Source organism: Pelodiscus sinensis, chromosome 7, assembly GCF_049634645.1.
Source record: "Pelodiscus sinensis isolate JC-2024 chromosome 7, ASM4963464v1, whole genome shotgun sequence".
In the NCBI taxonomy this organism is placed as follows: domain Eukaryota; kingdom Metazoa; phylum Chordata; order Testudines; family Trionychidae; genus Pelodiscus; species Pelodiscus sinensis.
The window spans coordinates 62,670,689-62,689,860 of record NC_134717.1 but is presented as its reverse complement, the minus strand read 5'-3'; the positions used below and the strand labels follow the sequence as shown (position 1 = coordinate 62,689,860).

The 19,172-nt window shown below is 44.4% G+C and overlaps 1 protein-coding gene across 2 annotated transcripts in view; it reads right to left on the bottom strand.

The window, feature by feature from the left end:
• DRC11 (dynein regulatory complex subunit 11) overlaps positions 1-19,172 on the bottom strand; it is a 120,839-nt gene that overhangs the window by 27,914 nt on the left and 73,753 nt on the right. For both annotated transcript variants that reach the window (XM_075934044.1, XM_006127447.4), the window contains exons 9-12: positions 16,402-16,477; positions 9,127-9,233; positions 8,780-8,887; positions 2,588-2,649 (exon numbers count right to left, since the gene is read on the bottom strand). In XM_075934044.1, coding sequence (XP_075790159.1) covers positions 2,588-2,649; positions 8,780-8,887; positions 9,127-9,233; positions 16,402-16,477 — 353 coding nt within the window. The remainder of the gene's footprint in view (positions 1-2,587; positions 2,650-8,779; positions 8,888-9,126; positions 9,234-16,401; positions 16,478-19,172) is intronic.

Sequence of the window (19,172 nt, the reverse complement as noted above, 5' to 3'; positions counted from 1 at the left end):
CGAGGATTAAGCCTAGTTCGAATTTACTAGTTCGAATTAAGGGCAGTGTAGACCCTTAATTCGAACTAGTGGGAGGATAGCCCTCCCCAGGTTTCCCTGGTGGCCACTCTGGCCAACACCAGGGAAACTCTACTGCCCCCCTCCCGGCCCCGGACCCCTTAAAGGGGCACAGGCTGGCTACGGTGCCCGTGCCAGGTGCAAGCCTGCCAGCACCCAGCCAGCAGACCCTGCACCTGGCAGGGATCGAGCCACCCACCCGATGCCCCCCAGCCCTCCCCCTCTTCCCGGGACCAGGCTGGTGGCTCCCGGGAGCTTGCCCGGGACCGCAAGAGGCGGGCACCCACCTGGACTAGTGTGGACATCGTGGACCTTGTCCACGACCTCCGCACTAGGCACAGGAAAGTGGCCGTCTAGGGCAGGAGAGCTGCCAGCCTGGCCACCCAGGAGCAGGTGTGCATGAAAATCAAGGGGGTCCACTGAGACCCCCGACCCTGAGCCCTGAGCTTACAATGGCCGTACTGGGTCAGACCAAAGGTCCATCTAGCCCAGTAGCCTGTCTGCCGACAGCAGCCAACCCTAGGGACCCTGAAGGGGATGGACCGAAGACAGTGACCAAGCCATTTGTCTCGTGCCATTCCTCTCCATCCTTCCACAAACCTTGGGCAGGGACACCACTCCTACCCCCTGGCTAATACCACTCCATGGACCCAACCTCCATGACTTGATCTCACTTCCCTTTAAACTCTGTTCTAGTTCTAGCCTTCACAGCCTCCTGCATCAAGGAGTTCCACAGGTTGACTCTTTGCTTTGTGAAGAACAACTTTCTCTTACTAGTTTGAAGCCTGCTACCCATTCCTTTCCTTTGGTGTCCTCTAGTCCTTTTTTATGGGAACTAATGAAGAACTTTTCTGTATGCAAGGAGGTGAGGGAGGAATGGGGTACGCACCCCCGATGGGGAGGACTGAGGTGGCTCTGCGGGCTTCTGGGGGTGGAAGCTCTCCTGCAGCCCCCCAATTGCACCCTCTCCCCAGATGGCAGCCTGCGGCAAGTGCAGCCGGGCTGATGGCTGAGTGCTGTGATGTGCCCAGTGTGGGTACTCCGGGCAATCCAAGCCAGGACTGCTTTGCAAGCGGGGCACCCCTGAGAACTGTCTGTCCGGGGTGGGGGTCGGGACCCTTTAAGTACAGCCCTCGGCTAGCCTGAGACAGCATCTCCACGCTCTAAGTCCTCCTCTGATGCCCTGCCGGCACTGCTTCCAGCCATCCTTAACCCCGCTTCAGGGTCCACTTAATGTGGACATGCTAGTTCGAATTAGCAAAACGCTAATTCGAACTAGTTTTTTAGTCTGGATCCGTTAGTTCGAATTAGCTTAGCTTGAATTAACTAATTCGAACTAAGTTAGTTCGAATTAACGTTGTAGTGTAGACGTACCCCTAGTGAATAGGATTGGATCAAAATGTAAGATGCTTCTTTCCACCAGGTCCTGGGCATATTTGTCTCTACAGTGCTCTTGGGTCTTGCTGCCGTAGGAGATCCACCTGGCCCTGTTCCATGCTGCTCCAAGGTAAGTGGCTGACTGTTGTGGTAACTCAGCACAGGTTTGTATTATGCAAAATGAAAAAGGGGCAGATCATCAGGAGACGTACGGTGTAAATGCTGAATGCAAGTGTGTAAACACGGAATTTGCTTGAACGCCTCAAGCAAAAGAAACTCTGTCCTTGGAACAGAAATATTTAGCACATTTTAAGGTGCCCTCAAGAACTTACGTGAGTCAGACAAGAAATAAAACTGATTTATGCCAAGTATGTTTTACAGGAGATACAAAGGGTGGTTTTAGTGTGGTTTTTATTAGAGCTGGCTACAGCCCACTCTTCTCAGAGACGTTAAATTGGATGGAAAATCTGATAGACAACGGAGACTGCCAGGTATTCCTGCCCCTGTCAGTGGGACGAAGGGCAGGAGGAATAATAGTAAAAGGGCTTTCAGTGAAGAGCTGAGTCTAAGACCCTGAAAAGACATGCACTCATGTTGTGTTTATGCACTGTGAGTAGTCCCACTGACATCAGTGAAGCCTGGCTGTTGAAGTACATGCCTAAGTATTTACAGGATCAGGGCGTTGGCTTGTACAAACTATTGAAAACAATATAATAAAAGGAAAACACACAGAGTACAGGTCATTTTTGTACAACATACACCGCAAAGCTGCATTTGTGTTGTAATGAGTAGCACCGCTGAGCTATCCATTAAGAGGGAAGGTAGCCTTTCCCGACAATGCCAAAATGAGTTTTACTTTGAAACGTTTCAAAGAGACTACCATGAACATTTGGCAAAGTCATGATGGGTTTGTTCTCTTTTCTAGGCTTTTGGGGATGTTTATAGCTATTATGAAAATAGTTTTATTATTGGAGGGTTCTTCAGGCATGTAGGGTCCATGACAGCGGTGGGTTGAAATGTAAAGCTACCAGTTCTGACATTGTCCTTTTTCGATTAAACAAATGAAAAAAAATGGTTTGGCAGTGTGGCACATTTAAAGGATACACAATTTTGTCATTATGTGACTCTCGGGGGGACCAGGAGCATTCTTTACCTGTCAGGAGTCAAATCCTTCTCCTTTTTCTTCTTTCCACTTTTCTTTCCTTTTTTCTTTTTCTGGGGACCATAAATGCAGACAGTAATTAATGACATAAGCAGCAGGGCTATAGCTGACTGGTATATCTCAGTACTATTGGAACTGATGCAAAACTTTCCGATACAACTTTAAACCCCCTAAATATTGCAGTATTTGTATTTGTTTTCCCACTATCTGTTTATGTATTTCAATGTGGCCCTTGCCACTGTCGTATCTGAGGAATAGATAGGGAAGTATTATTCCCATTTACAGAAAAGGAACTGAGGCACACAGGAGACCAAATGACTTGCTTGAGATCCCCCAGGAATTGAATCCCAGTCTCTGGAGTGCCAGACTAGTGCCCTAATCATTAAACTCCTTCCTGCCTCCCCTTCATAACACCTCAGGGAAGAAGTAGTCTGTGGCCAGGATGGCTGGTGCAGGTCTTCTCTGGGGATTTTCACCACTGTAACGGAAGCGGTATGCGAAGACTACATTTGTGTACATGGCTGCCTCACTCATTGCAAAGCCCTCGTGGGAAACAAATCAACACAAGGATGGGAATCACATACACTGGCTCTCTCCATTGCCATGAGAAGTCACAAATGTATTTACACATTTCAACCCAACAGTTAATTAGGACAGCAGTTGGTTCATTCTTGTGCGCCACACCCAGAGATGGTAGATCTTGGTGTACTAAGCCTAGTCCAGCAAAGCGCTTAAGCATGAGCTACTGGGATTAGTCGTGCTGAGGTCCATGGGACTGCTCCACACACTTAAAGGCAGGTGTAACCCACACACCTAGTGTGGTTCACTGTCCCATGCAGTGGTGCCCAGACCATAGCAACGGTTAAGACCAAAAGACCTCTACCGCATGGGCTGGGAAGCCAGCTGGCTTTTAGCTCAGAGAGTAGAGGCTCTTATACTCAGCTTCACAGATCCTAGGTTCAAATCCATCCGGTGGCAGTTACACAGGCGTGAGCTTAAACGATTTGCTTCTGCCAACCTTGGGAAGACGATACTATCTAGCCTCCTACTCGTGAATTTATTTATTCTTCTATTGAATTACCCTTCTGCAGCGCTCCAGAGGTGACACCGTTTTTAAAAAAAACAAACCTGTCTTGCTTTCTGGAAAATACTATTGTTCCTGAACTAAATCAGCAAAGAGTAGACATGAATCAGTTCAAACTCTCTGAAGACCAGATTGTACGTTAGATAATCTATTGTTCAAATCACCTGTTACTGTTCATACCACAGGGTAAATAATCTGGACAAAGTCAGAGCTATGTAGATAAGAGACATTTGGAGAAAGCTAACCTTTTTAATGGACCTGCATTGGAATAATACAAACATGTCCAAATATTCAGAGCTCTCTATAGCACAGCCTTCTTGCTGTAGCTAACGCCTAGCAGTGTGTGTAGTTCGATAAATCAAGAACATGCTCTGTTGGTGATGTCATCAGAAGAGTATGCATCACACTACAATAGCAACTGGGAGTCTGCAGAGATACTGGGTTATTGCCAGTGCTTCTCTAGCATTGTTTCTTTATATTTTTTTAGGAAGTTGGAAGAAATTATAACCTCCTGGGGAATTATTGGGAAGAAAAGATGATTTTGTTCTTTAGAAAGACTCCAAACATATGGTGAGTTTATTGGCCAATGGGTAGCTTCTTCAGAGCATTTTCAACAGTAAACCAACTCAAAGGCTTGAAAAAAAAGAGTATTTGTCATATGGAAAATGTGTTTTCCTAATTCACATCAGCGTTTCTGGGAAATTTGGCAAGCACAAGAGGAAATTAGACTGTGGCTTTCCTACAAAATATATCTTGCTGACAGCTGCTTTACCTGTCTATTCAATGCAAGCAGGCTAATCAGTTATGAAAACCCATTTTACCTTCAAATGTGTACGTCTGTTCCATCCCCTAACCACTTTGTAGGTGTCCCATTTATTGCTGGCTATTTTCCACTTGCATATCCTTTATTGCATAATAAATCTACATTTGGTTCAGGCTGATCTAATGGTGCCTTATCTTCACTCCTAAGTGGGGGACGCGCAAGGTCTTGTCTCTTTAATGAGCGATCACTAACTGGGCTGTGTGCAGGTCAGGTGTAATCACACCCAGAATCAGTTTGAAGCAGGATTCTGAGTGCAGCTCAGAAGCAGATTCTGAAATGAATCACAGCAGCAAATATATCTTCTCTCTAGATGTCAAGCGTTACTACAATGGCCTTGTGCAACTGCAGTGTGGCTTCACAGCACTGTACCTGAGCACTGAGTGTCCCACGGCTGTGGCTACACTGCCCTGCAGTCTGGACTACACAGCTGCACCCCAAAGTGCTGTAGATGCAGCGGGTACAGTATAGACAAGCCTGTAGATATCTCTCCAGTCTGTCTGGCTAATGCTAGTATGGTGGGCTGCCACCCAGTGTGTTAGGTCAGAGATCAGTTGTGAAACTCTTAGGTTGTGTCTAGACTACACGGTTTTGTCGACAAAAGTGGACTTTTGTCAACAAAACTATGCCTGCATCTACACTACTGCCGAGTTCTGTCGACAGTAAGTCGATAGAACGTGGCAGTTTTGTCGATGGTGGTAAACCTCATTCTACGAGGAATAACACCTTTTGTCGACAGAGTTCTGTTGACAAAAGGCGCTATTGCATCCACACTATGCTTTTTCAAAAGAGAGCGTCTAGACTCTCTGTCGACAAAGCGGCTTGCTTTGTTGACAGAACTGGCTGTAGTCTAGACACTCTTTGTCGACAGAAGCTTTATTGACAGTACTGTCGACAAAGCGTCTGTTGGCAAAAGCCTGTAGTCTAGACGTACCTTTATATTTGAACTATGCTACAAGTAACACATGCCCATGCAATCTGAGTCCTTGTCTAGATTCAACATTTACAGTAGTTTCTTGCTAATTTTTCCAGATCATTGATCAATTAATTTGTGATAAATATTTACAATAAGGATGGAGATTTCACCACTTCCCCAGGGATATAGTTTTTCCTAATGTTTGTACAATCATTGCTTCTTTTTCTGTCGTCTGCCAACCCTGAGAACAGCCTGGCTCCATCCTCTTTGAAAACCCCCCTCAGGTAGTTGAAGGCTACTCTCAAATTCCCCCTCACTCAGATGGGTTGTCTGAAAGAATCAAACTTTTAAAATCCATGTTTAAGGGCATCTTTTCTCCAGTGAAAAATAAATACATAAATGAAAATAGATGCACCCATACAGTGTTACAATGAGGAACAGCCTTCCCCAGTGTTCATTCTCAAGGGTGCTTATACCTCTCAGTGTGTATCAAGGTGAGCTGCCTCAAAAAAGGGGGATTCTGGGAAGGATGTATGTCTGGAGTGGAGAGATTTTCTTGTTCTCATTCTCGGCATTTTTTTCAATCTGTGATTACTTATTTTAGCGCGCCGCTATAGAAACTACAATGGCGCTTTCGACCTGCACACTGGTCCTGGTGTGTCTACTCCCAGGAGCCAAAGAGGAGTAGCACTAAAACCTGCCAGACTGTTGTTGTAAAGCCAAAGAGATAAAAATTCTTTCAAAAAGCTGCAGTCGGGAGTCTCAAGAAATGTGGCCTGACAAAAACGGAGCATGCCCCACAAAAGAACATGAACTCTGCTTCACGGTCTTCAGCTTGACAGATATTGTACTCACTGCCAACTTCCCACTGCTCACTGGACGTAGAAACAAGCGTTGGTCTCTACAGGAGTTGTCTTGGGAATGCTGTGTGCAAGGCAGGTTAACCCCCTTGAAACATTTGTTTTACATCTGGCGTCGCTTAGTCTTCCCTGGCACCGTGAAATCTACAAACATCCCCTGGTTCATATCACCTGGTGCAGAGGCCCTGGCTCCTTTAGGGGAAGGACTAGCTGGGTCTGCCAACACTGGCCCTTGATCAGACAGAAGAGTTGCTACAGAATAACTTAGTATTCTTCAGCAGCGACTTGGCAAGCTGCTTCCTGGCTGCTCCCATTCCCCATTGTGCCCATTCCAGACATTCAGATTCTCAAAAATGCAGCCTAAGGTCCATGAGCCTCACTCCAGTGACTGGCTGTGGAAGAACGGGGGGAGATTGTGTGCACAATGGGAACTGAGGGGTCTTAACTGCCATGGGCCGGATAGAAATATCCATTTTCCGCGCAGAGTCACTGTAACCGCACTTTTTTGTGCATTGCCTTCACTTTACATTTACACGGGCATGTTTTGAACTGGGCCTATGTAGTTTTCATCTATTCATCTATTTCATCTATTCATTTTTAAAGATGTCTCAAACACACTATCTTAAATTGCCCTGATTTCTTTTTGTCAGGTGCAAAGAGTATTCTAACTCTCGAGAAGGACTACGCTGTCCCAAGAAAGACTGCAATTGCAAGAGTGATGCTGAAACAGCAAAGATTCGGGTTTTGCTGTTTGCCCTCAGCACTTATAACTGAAATGCTGCTCCCTTCTGTAAATGCTGAATGACCGTGGGACTACTGTTATTCGGGATTTAAATCTGCGGGTAAAATAAACGTGCATGTGTAATTCAAAGGAGCATTCCAGCGTGAAGTTCTCTGCGTGCGGTAGTGCTGCAAAACTTGAGGTAAACACTCAGGCTGTGCCAGCAGACTTCAGAGTGCTGTTCTGGGACTTTTTATATAACCTGGGATCTGTTTTAATACTTCCCAAGGGGAGTAGAAGTCAGGCATGGCAAGGAGACGTGGGACAGGACAACTGCAGGGAATCCATCCCCTGCTCCATTCAACCTCTCCCAGCTCTACCACGGCCCCATCTTCCTCCTAGCTCTCCCTGTTCCTTGGGGCTCCCTCCTGGCGCTTCCCACGGCCCTGCATTCTAGCGCCCCTTGTTTTGAAGCACTCCGGCACTGCTGTATTCTCCATGAGTCAGTAGGTCTAATATACTAATCAATGCTGCTCGCTTATTTCCTTTTGCTAAATAAATGTGGTTTAAGTGCATTAAATTCTTCAGTAGCGAGTGGAATGCGTTGAAATAACATGCACCCACTTGGGTGTCAGTTTCAAAAGCAAGTAGCAGTTGTGTTGGGTTGTGAATGTCCATTTGGAGACAACTTAAAGGGACCTGCTAACACGCTGAGTACATGCTCCACGGAAAACCGACTAGCTCCCAGTCCCACGCCTTAATTGCATCATATTAACCCATCATATTCATCCGAATCAAGCCGGGTCGGAAGAGAGAGTGATTTTCAAAGGTGCAGACAATGCACCCTCCGCTGGCTTCAGCTGGAGCTGTGGGTTCAGAGTGCTCTTGAAAATCAGGGCAGTACTGGGGAGTTGTTCCCCTCAGAATGTTTCATCTGAGGAAGTGGGCTGTGTCCACGATAGATCATGAGGCCATCTACATGTTTTGTTAGTCTCTAAGGGTATGTCTACACTACCCCACTGGTTCGAACTAGCGGGGTAATGTAGGCATACCGCAATTGCAAATGAAGCCCGGGATTTGAATTTCCCGGGCTTCATTTGCATAAGCGGGGCGCCGTCATTTTTAAATCCCCGCTCGTTCGAACCCCGTGCCGCGCGGCTACACGCGGCACGAACTAGGTAGTTCCAACTAGGCTTCCTAGTTCGAACTACCGTTACTCCTCATTCCACGAGGAGTAACGGTAGTTCGAACTAGGAAGCCTAGTTGGAACTACCTAGTTCGTGTCGCGTGTAGCCGCGCGGCACGGGGTTCGAACGAGCGGGGATTTAAAAATGGCGGTGCCCCGCTTATGCAAATGAAGCCCGGGAAATTCAAATCCCGGGCTTCATTTGCAATTGCGGTATGCCTACATTACCCCGCTAGTTTGGACTAGCGGGGTAGTGTAGACATACCCTAAGGTGCTGCAGGACTATTTGTTATTAAATGTTTCTAGCTACAGACTAACGCAGCCACCCCTCTGAAAGTCCCTCAGCATGGTTTGCCTCTCCCTAACAAAATCACAGCAAAATGTATGGGTTCATCAACACGGCCAGCTAAAAACATGTCCAGGAAAGCAAATCAGACAAAACTGCCTAAGAAATCAGTTTCCCTGCGAGATGCTTTTGAACTCTTGTGACCAACGATTCATCACACACCCGCCGAAGGAGATTCGTTAGAACCCCTTGGACCTGAAGGGCAGAGCATGGCAGTTTACGCCGGCTTCCTGCCCTTTGCTGCACTTACCTTCTTTCCACCTTTTTTCCCTTTTTTCCCCGTTTTCTGGTTTTTGTCCTTCTCTCTGTCCACTGCCAGTTTCAGATTCTTCAGTTCCTGTCGCATCAGCTCATCCACCTGTTCAGACAGACACATGGTTGATTTTTTTCATGGGTTTCCATAGTTTCTTGTGGCAGCCACACCCCTTCAATCACTCTGCAGACAAATACTCGGCCAAACACTGAAGGAAAAGAATGGACTGGGGAGCCCTAACTGGAGGCAAGGACTAAGTGTCAAGGCCAGTCCTTACAACTAGAGAAAAGCCCAGGCAGGCAAGAGCCATTCTTACAGAAGCCCTACTCTTGTTGTAAGCTCACCTGCAGTCTGATCTCCTCCTCCACTTCTTTCCGCTTCTCCTCTTTGACCAGTTCTGGGTCATACTCCTGGGAGAAATTCCACTGCTCATCTCTGTTCTGCCAAACATCTGGTATCCCAAAGCAAAGAAAGGGGGGCAAAAAGTTACAGAAGATATGGGTTTTCCTAGATGTCATCAGAAAAAAAATGGGGTGGTTGAAATTCTTATTAATTGTTTGTAAGTAGCAGATCCTAGAGACGCCAAGCAAGATCCGAGCACTATTGCTAGGCTCTGTGAAAGGCCAAGTTGGCTTTCTTTGCCTTGGACTATAGTTTGGTATTGGAGTTCAGGGGCATAGTATGGCTAATGAGATGGTCACTTACAGGTTGCAAGTTCTAATCCCTAGAGTATCACCACTTGTGTTTATACCATTAGTCCTTGAGGTTGCAAGTGCCAAAGTGAGTTAGACCATGCCATTGTTCTTTGGAATCCCTCCACTGACTTCCGCTTGCGTACCGTCTCAAGTTTTAAACTGGAGCCATGGGGCAGCCCCAAAAATCGCTCCCTCTGAAGGCACACAGAGTCTGAAAGACTGACCCAGAAAGGATAATACCAGCCGGGAGACCCGAGGTACAGGTTTAATTTAAAACAGCAACATGTCATGAGCGTCATTCACCCTTGGCCACTTACAAAATACGGTGCTAGCTTCGATGGGAGAGAATGAGATGGGGAGAACATCTGAGAGCTGGGAGATAACGTTTGTGCCTTGTAGCGGAAGTGAGTCTGGGGAACGAAGATGCGGCGCGTGGCTTGGGAAGCCATTGCACATGAGGAGTGGCACAGAAAGTGGTATGAAGACAGAACGGGCCTCACTGGTGGAGCAAAGGGGAACATGGGTGCAGCAGAATGTTGAAGGGGAGGACAAGAATTTCAGACTTTACGCAAGAAGCCAGGGAGAGGCAGTGGAGGGATTCTAAAAACGAGTCACATAGTCCAACTGATATGACAGCACTTAAGTGTTGTGTGGGCCAAGTGCAAGCAGTAAGCAGACAACCACGTCTGAGGGGAGGAAAGGGAGAAGTGCAATTTCTGTTTGTGATAAAGTACGGGTGGTCCCCGAGTTATGAACGCATCGACTTACAAACATTCGTACTTACGACCAACCTCCCATTAAGCACATTGCAGCCAGTCCCCGAGTTACGAATGTGCGATCCGCGCTTACGAACAGCGCGGTCACATTTAAATGAATGGAGTCCAACTTTCGAACAGATCGAGTTACGACCAAGTGTTTGGTACGTAACTCGTTTGTAAGTCAGGGACTATCTGTACTGAATGATTGTACTTGGCAAATATTTTAAAGGTCTTTTGTTTTCCAGAAAAGTACATTGAAATTTGGAAAGCCCTTTGTTTGAATGTGGTGGTATAAACAAAGGGCACACATTTAACAAGGGGACCTCCTTATCTCCTCTTTTGATAGATTCAAATCATTTTCAAAGGACCACACCATACCTTGAGTTCCCCTACATTCTAACCCCGTTAGCATCTGTGTAAGGACAGCTAATCCCCAGAAGTATGCATTCATTCCGGTTCCAGATGATTTAAAATTTCACTTTTCCGCCTTAAAACACAGACTCCTTTATGAAGCTGGTTTTCATGGCCTTCCTCTTTTCACGAACCTCTGCAGCATCTAAGACTCTATTAACTGAGAAAGATATTCCTAGCACCCCCAGGAGACCATGCAAGGGTTAGTCTAGTTAATATAAGGCAGGCTGCTATCTCTCCCTTCTGAGAATTCTCTTGAATGCCGATTATGTGCCAAGCTTGTGTGGTTTTATACCTAGGGAATAGTTTTTGCAGGTGAAAAGTCTTAATGTTATAGCTAAAAAAAGTAAAGATTAAGGAGGACAGTGGATTTTTTGGTAATGAGGGAAGGAATACAAAGGTATCAACATCAGTTTCTTTAAATGACTCCAGGTCTGTCAAACAGCATGACTGATGTCATGTAATATTTCAACAGGAAAGGTTGACTTACCCCAGTCAGAAGGCACTTCCTCTAGGGTTACTCTAGTTTAAATTTCAGCCTTGGGGAAAGGGGATATTATATAGAAGAAAGGTGAATGTTTAAACCTTTTCCGGGCTGGGTCAACAGGTTGTAAGTGCAATGGTTTCACAGGAACATTAAGCGTTGGGTATTTATTTTTCATAGGCCAAGCCACATTTTTTATTTCATTTTTCCTAATTGTTTGTCATTCTATACATGGATTAGTAGGTAATAGGCCCTACAGACAAATCAGAGACAACCTCCTTCTTGCACCTTAGGGAATGTCTACACTGCAACACTATTTTGAAATAACTAGCGCTATTCCGAAATAACTTAGTCCACATCAATACCACAGGCAGTTATTTCGAAGTACTGTCAAACTACTGTCAAGCTGGAGGACTTCTTACTCCGACTCCTGTAACCCTCACTGTACGAGGAGTAAGGGTAGTCGGGGGAAGAGTGCTCTATTTCGAAATAAGTGCCGTATAGACACTCCCTATTTTGAAATAAGCTACGCAATTGACATAGCTCAATTTGCATAGCTTATTTCGAGTTAAGCCCTGCAGTGTAGACACAACCCTAACCACTAGGCTTTCTTGATATTACTTGGCAACTGGCTCACTGGGGCTATGTCTACACTACGATGGTTTTTCGGACAAAGGGACACAAATTGCGGAGTGCAAGTTGCGTACCTTTTTCTGATACTTTTGTCGGAAGAGGCTTTTCCAAAATCTGGCCTGTCTACTCTGGGCCAAATTTCAGAAAAAACTCCTCTTTCAGAAGATCCCTTCTTCCTCGTAGAATGAGGAAGACAGGGCTTCTGAAAGAGCACGTCTGCTTTTCTGCCAAAAAAAAAAAAAAAAAAAAAGCAGAAGAGCATACTAATTCCCTGGATGTGGCAGAGTTTTTTCAGGATACCAAAGGTAACCTGAACCACCCTCCCCAGTCTAGATGTACCCTGAGGATTAAATTAGGGCATGTCTACACAGAAGGACAAACTCAAATTAAGTTACTCAACTTCAGTTATGTCAATTGCGTAGCTGAAGTCGAAATAGCTTCATTTGGCTTTTGGTGCTGTCTACACAGTAGGAAGTTGAAGGAAGAGCACTCTTCCTCCGACTTCCCTTACTCCTCATGAAATGAGGGTTTCAGGAGTTGGAGTAAGACATCTTCCAGCTCAACATTATTTTGAAATAACGTCTTGCAGTGTAGACGCGCTCTTTGTTATTTTGGAATAATGGCTGTTATTCTGAAATAGTGCTGCTGTGTAGATGTACCCTTAGTGACTAGGTCAGAGGTTGCTAATTTTAGAAGATAGATCAGTCACGTGTAGGTGTGAGACGCTATGTTTTTTTCTAGGTCAAAAACGTTTCTGAGGTATTTGGAAAGCAAGGTTGGAGGGTTAAGGCCATTATGTTTTCTTTGTATGGTCAAAAGTGCATGGTGTTCAATTACATACAAGGTCGGTGAACTATGGGAATGTGTGTGTGTTTTAGTGAAATGCAATCGAATTGCTGCTTTTTGAAATGGATATAGATTTCTCTATAACATCCTTTATCTATATCTCTACATGGCTGTTAGGCTCAGCATGGGGCTAACCTGGCTGTCAGCATCAGCCTGTACAGCGAACTTTCTCATTGCTTGGAGATCTTTCAGCGAAAGATAAACATGAAGTCATGTCACCCCACAGTGTTACAGCACTCTCACGCATAGGCAGCATGGCTCAGTTGTTAGATGGCTAGGCTGGGCTATAGGAGACCCCATCTGATGTGACTCTAGGCAAGTCATTTAGCCTGTCTGTTCTCTGAAAAACAAAGGCAATAACCCTGCCCTACAAGGGTCCCGAGAGGATAAACACGTTAAGAATATGAGATGCTTGGTGATCCATGTAAGTACTTTTATTAGGTAAAATGGCACAAGAACAGATCACGACTTGTGCTACAGCAAGAAGTTGAGCAAGCAGTACATTCCCAGTGTTCTGGAAGAGGTTGCTTTCCTCTTACTACAGCACAAGGGGATTACACAGATACTTGTAATCTGTGGTGTGTGTGTAAAATGCGTTTTAAGTAGATGCCATCGCTTACAGTTAAGGTTTCATTGTAAGCATCTGCTTTTGGTCACTCGGCATAACGCTTACGAATTGGATGGGAATGTTCTTGGCTTGTTCACTGTAAACATTTCCATAAAATTCCTAGAAACAATAGGTAAGCACTTCCAAGGATGGGGAGAGTGGGAAACAAATCCAATATTAAAAAATTGTGACCTTTTCTGAGTAACTCTACTGCAGAAGAAATAGTGTGTTTAAAATGTGACTGCTGAGATGTGCCTCAGATGTTTGGGGGAGGGACGGCTTCTGATCTGGTTTTGAGATTTTGAAAACCCATGCTTCACACACGAGCAGTACATTTTTGGTGAATGGTGATTTAAATGACAGTTGCCGAGCACACTAAGTGAAGGGATAGTGCGTTATGCATTCGTATGTAGAAGGCTATACCTATGTGGTAAATTGTACTGAATCATACAATCGGAGCTGGAAGGGACCTTGAGAGGTCATCTAGTCCAGTCCCCTGACCTGACGGCAGGACTAAATGTTATCTACACCATCCCTGACAAGTGGACTTGAAGGTTAGTTGTGAAAGAGATGAGGGACGTGAGGTTTGTAGAAATTAGTAACGTATTGAAAAGCAATGAAATGTGCCTGATCATAAACATCTTCATGGGTTCAAATACTCTCAATCCACACATGGTAAAGAGAGGCCAAACTGGTCACCTCTGGCTACTTTTCTGTGAAAACGTTAATCTTGGACATACCCGAAAGGAGCCTTTGAATCTTGTCGGAGTTATTGTTCCCTCTCTAAGGATTTCTGCTTGTGCTACATGCAGTGGTTAAGTGCACTGATTACATCTGAACCCCAGGCTGTCCTTTCACTTTCCCCGAAGGAGACTCTAGCAGTGTGTCTCAGTGCTCCTGGAGGCATTTTCAGTACATAGTGTAGTCACAATGTGTCATACAGCGGGGCCGACAACCTGGCTGGGCTCCTGAGCAAGTTGAGTGGGGGCCCGTTCCATGCCCCTGGAAGGGGCGGGGCCTCAGGTGGAAGGGGCGGGGCTGGGGTGTGGCTTCCCCAGGCATCCCTCAGTGCTGCCCAGAACACACCACGCAGCGCTCTGGCAGCTACTTAAAGGGCCAGCTGCAGCTGTGATCCCCGGGCCCTTTTGAATCACTGGGCACCAGGGCAGTAGACGCCTTTGCCTCTCCCCCCATTGGTGGGTCTGGTGTCATATCATTTATCAAGGCTCTAACCCGGCATATTTGGAGCCCCTACAAGTGCATCCTGCTAGGGAAGATTTAAGAAGGAACATACCTTGGCTACACATACAATTTATGGCAACGTGTACACATCTGTTTTCAGTTACACTCTTGCCAATTAACTTGCCCCTTCTCAGCTCGCAAGGAGAAGTAATAGCAAATGGACATTTTTTGGAAAGGGCTAGCTGTGAGATTTGGGAGGTCTCCCCTCGTCCCATCCATATCCTGGACTCGGTACTCTGAACCCAGCCATGCATATTAACCTAAATAGTTACACTTAGTGGCATGGGCATCATTAGAGGGCTGAGAGAGGAGTTAACTAAGACAGGTATGTGAGGGGAACGTGCCATTGTGGTATTCCTTCCTTTTACACTGGTAGCGGAGCAGTCTTTTCAACACAGCCATAGACATTCAATAGACATAATTTTGGAGGGCTTGAAAGGTAGTGATTGGGGCAGCACAGAGCTGGGTTGCCCCAGAAGGAGATTCCTGGTTGTTGGAGGAGACATTACTTATGCCCTTTGCTTGCATTTTGTGCCTATGCAAGGACACGACCCAAAGTGGCCCCAGCCCTGCCAAGCAGCAGGCACAAAACTTGCTCCTTGCACACTGAGGAGAAATTTCTCCCGTTCTCACATCTGTGTCTCTGCTGTTGATTTCGTGGGAGCTGTGTGTGCTTATTCAGGGGCTCTGAGCCCTCCTTTGATTCTTCCCATGAAGCCACAGTCTGTGGTTTATCATTTCCAAGAGAAATTCCTCTTGCTCACAAGGAAGAGGCTGGGCAGGACTCTGCTGGTGTCAGGCTGGAAATGAATTGGAAACGTGTTTTCCTCATGGCTGACCCAAGGCAACTCAATGTGACAAAGGACTTCAGAGGAGGAACTGAGCAAGTCAGTAACACTGCAGAGTGTTAAGAAGACTTTAAAACTTACTTTTCGCGTGAGGAAGGTAACGCACGGAAATAGAGACAGCAAAACTCCACACCTTTACTCCAAGTTCAGAGACTTGCAGCTTGTTTGCACCTTTGAGGCTTACACTGTGGCTCATAAACCTTTACCCCTATTCAGGATCTTACCTCAAGAGACTTTTGATCTTCTTGATGGGGAATTCTTGGGGTAAGTCTGCACAGCAGCGAGAAACCTGCAGCTAGCCCCGAGCTATGTGATGTGAGGTCGTGGGGCTTGGGCCGCAAGGCTGTTTCATTGCGGTTTTGTGTAGACTTCAGGTCCTACCCTTCCTAGCTCCTCTCCTCTGAGTACTAACGGGTGTTGCCAAGCTTTGGATCAGAAAGACAGGCAAAGAGGACAAGTGTGGAGAAGGTGGTAGAACAGAGCTGGCTAAAACATTTGAAAAAATACTGGCAAATTTCAAACTCTTTTTATCAAAAATGTTGCTGAATTTTTTCATTCCCCCAAAGCTGAGTTTTCTATGAAGGAAAAGATTCTATGTCTGGTTGAAGAATGGTTTTGACTTTTTAAAAAAGTCGCAAAGAATCTGTGCAGGAACTGGAAATGTTCAAGCTTCCCGTTTTTTGGGGGGAAAAAATCTCCATTTTGAAAGGATACCTTTCTACAACCAATATTTTCATTGAGAAAATGTGGACCCACTCCAGTGTGGAGGAGAGCGTATCAACAGCCTGGTCAATGAACGAGAGGGCAAAGAGGGTAAGACATTTAAGGAATGTTATTGTAACCTCAGCTGTGACATAGTGCTTTCCATCTAGTGGCCAGTCAATACTATCTATAAGCACACATGATTTTTCTGAGGACAGTATGATTGGAGCCATAAAAGTCAAAAATAAATTACAGGTGCAGGGGAAATCTTTTTCCAAATTTTACTTTGTCTAAAGCTTACACTCCTATGATGTTCCATACTTTGTTTTGATGGCATCCAATTTAAGCTTCATCAGAATGCTCTAGCTAGGATTATTATCTTCCTGTACTGACCTTTATATTGGTTGTTTCCTTCCTCCATTATGGGAAGAAAATTACTCGGAGCCATTTTCCAGCCCTCCCCTTCTTCCTGTGTGAAGAAAATATAGACTATCATTGTATTAATTGCCAAAGAAACAGCCATAAAACAGGCAAGGTCACAGCATAATGAAAAATGCGATCAAGTATAGTTTTAATTTACAAGGGATGGCCAAAAATGTATTTGGTAAAAATTGTTGGAGGAGACCTGAACGAAAACATATTTTTTTCAAGCTGGATGGTTTGACTTCATCCACAGAGACTATGGTAGTTCATGTTTCCAACCCAGTTGAATTTAAAAGTTGTTAAACTCACTTACTTTTGAAGTACAGAAAGAACATTTGAGCATGGAAATTTATCTACCTTTCTATTAGTATTAATATTAATTAGCATTAGTATTAATTTCTTCTGCATGTTGTAGCCTCAATGTGCTAAGTACTTTGTCATCATGAAATAAGGGTTGTTTTTATGCAATTAGAGGATTATTGTTTGTGCAAAAAGCTGGGTCAGAAAGGACATTGCAGGTACAGAGAGCAGCCTGGGAGATGGCATAGAGGTGATTTTGGGGAAAAAGAAGAATTTTAGTCTCTAGAATGAATGGCGTTTAGCTGATTAGAAGTTGCATTTCTAACAGATATACATTTATATTTTGTTAATTTTGTTAATGACACAAAAATTGTTACGAATCGTCAAAACTCAATTGCTTCCCATTAATTTATTTAGCCACTGAACATCATTGTGCACATATCTTAATTATTTCTTGTATCCTTCAGAATAAGCAAAGCAATTGTTGTAATGCCTAGCTTCGCTGGTTTTATACTTTGAAGAAAAGAATATTTCTATGCCAATACATTTCAAATTTTAATATACAGCTGTGTTTCCCAATGTTATTTGGCCTCGGAACCCTTTTAAACTCGAAACATTTTTGAATTTTGTGGAACCCCTAATAACAGTCTAATAATATTTTGTCCGAAGCGGTGCTAGTCTATTCAGCCGCCCACGTGATCCACGCTCCCTGAGCGTGGGTATGGGGATTTACAGTGGTATATAACAGGCGATTGCACTACTGACTGACTGTGCATGTGGCGCTGAGTAGTGACATCATCGTCCCCACTCTGGCTAAGTTGGCATTACACAGGGATATTTATCATGGCAAACACAATGAAAATTCAATGACATTCATAAATGCTTAAATATTAATTATTATTTTTTTAAAAAATCATAAAATATGATTGTAATGGATTTTCTCGTGGAACCCTTATTTTCACTTCACGGAAGCATGGGGTTCTGCAGAACACCATTTGGGAAACACTGATATACAGCATAATTAAATAGACGTTTTAAAAAATAATTCAGTATAGAGAGGACAGCTATAATGAATATAGGCCTACATTCTACATTAGTAGTAAGTGTTTTTCATGCAGTGTTTGAAACAAAGGAATTCTTTTCTTGATACTTTTTCTACCTCAGATGATAGAAAAGCTGAGTCAGTGTTGTGTTAACTGTGGTGGGGCACCTTGATCGGATAACGCCAGTTTCAATCCAGCCACCAATAGGGAGTAATGAATGGCTGACCACTACGTCTGTGCTTGACTCTCTCCACAGATGCAGCTGCATGGGGCACTTCACACTGCGAAGAATCTGAATTGATTTCCACTGGCCTGTTTGGCTACAGATTCCTGGTCACAGGGAAGAGATTTTGACTGTGGATCTCCTTGAGGCTGACTGGTGCTTTCAGATCAATATGGCTGGATGAAATTTCTAGAGAGAATACTGCCATATTCCTGTCTCCTGAGCAACGCCAGTATCCAGTATATTACCACGGTAAATAGTTCCAAATGATTCAACATCTGTCTTGAAAAGTCAAAAAAATAAGACATTTTTGAAGAGGGATTATACTGTGCTAGGTTTTTGTTATGTTTTTTCTTAGTGCCCAATGGGAAATCACATCAGCACTTAGCAGGGAAGAAAATGAAGTTATTTTGCTTTCAAATGCATATTTCTAAAGATCATTATCAGACTTAAGGAATATTTAAATCTCCTGGCATCACAATATTGTTTTCTTAAAAAACCTGAAGTTAGGAACAAGGCCTCGTTGGACTGCATCACTGTGACTTTTGGCCTGCATTTATTTGAATAAGATATGTTGGGACTTTTCAGAATACGAGGACAGCTACCTACAATATGCTGTGAATGGATGCTCCCGAGTTACGGGTCAGGATCTGATAACCTCTAAATTAGGAAGATTGACACTTCTTTATTTCACTTAGTTTAGTCTTGTGGCCAGATGTTACTATGGTTTCAGCCAGCTTGAGGGACGTTGCCTTAGAAACCCCAGTGTTCATTTACATGAGTGTCCCCCAGTTAGAACTAAAAGTATAACTTCTCTTCAAAAGAGTTTACAGTGAGGGAATGTCTGGGCTACTCAGTGATAATGATCACTTAGAGGTTAATGGTATCTACAAAAAAAAAAAGAAATCGTGAATGTTGTTTACTCTAGAATGCTCACAAGCAACATAAGTTTCTGTTGCTGTAAAAGCCAAAAATTCCAATTGTACCGTATGTTTAAAATTAAGACAATGCAGCTAAAATCCATCTCAAACTTCTGGTTGGTATATCATTTGTCCAGTGTGTTCTTCCATGAACCTACTATCGAAAAAAGCCAATTGGAGACTTACCTTGGAGCAAAAGAATCTGAGCCTTTCAAAGGCTTCAGGGAGTTTAACCTTCTAGCAATTTTGTTAGCA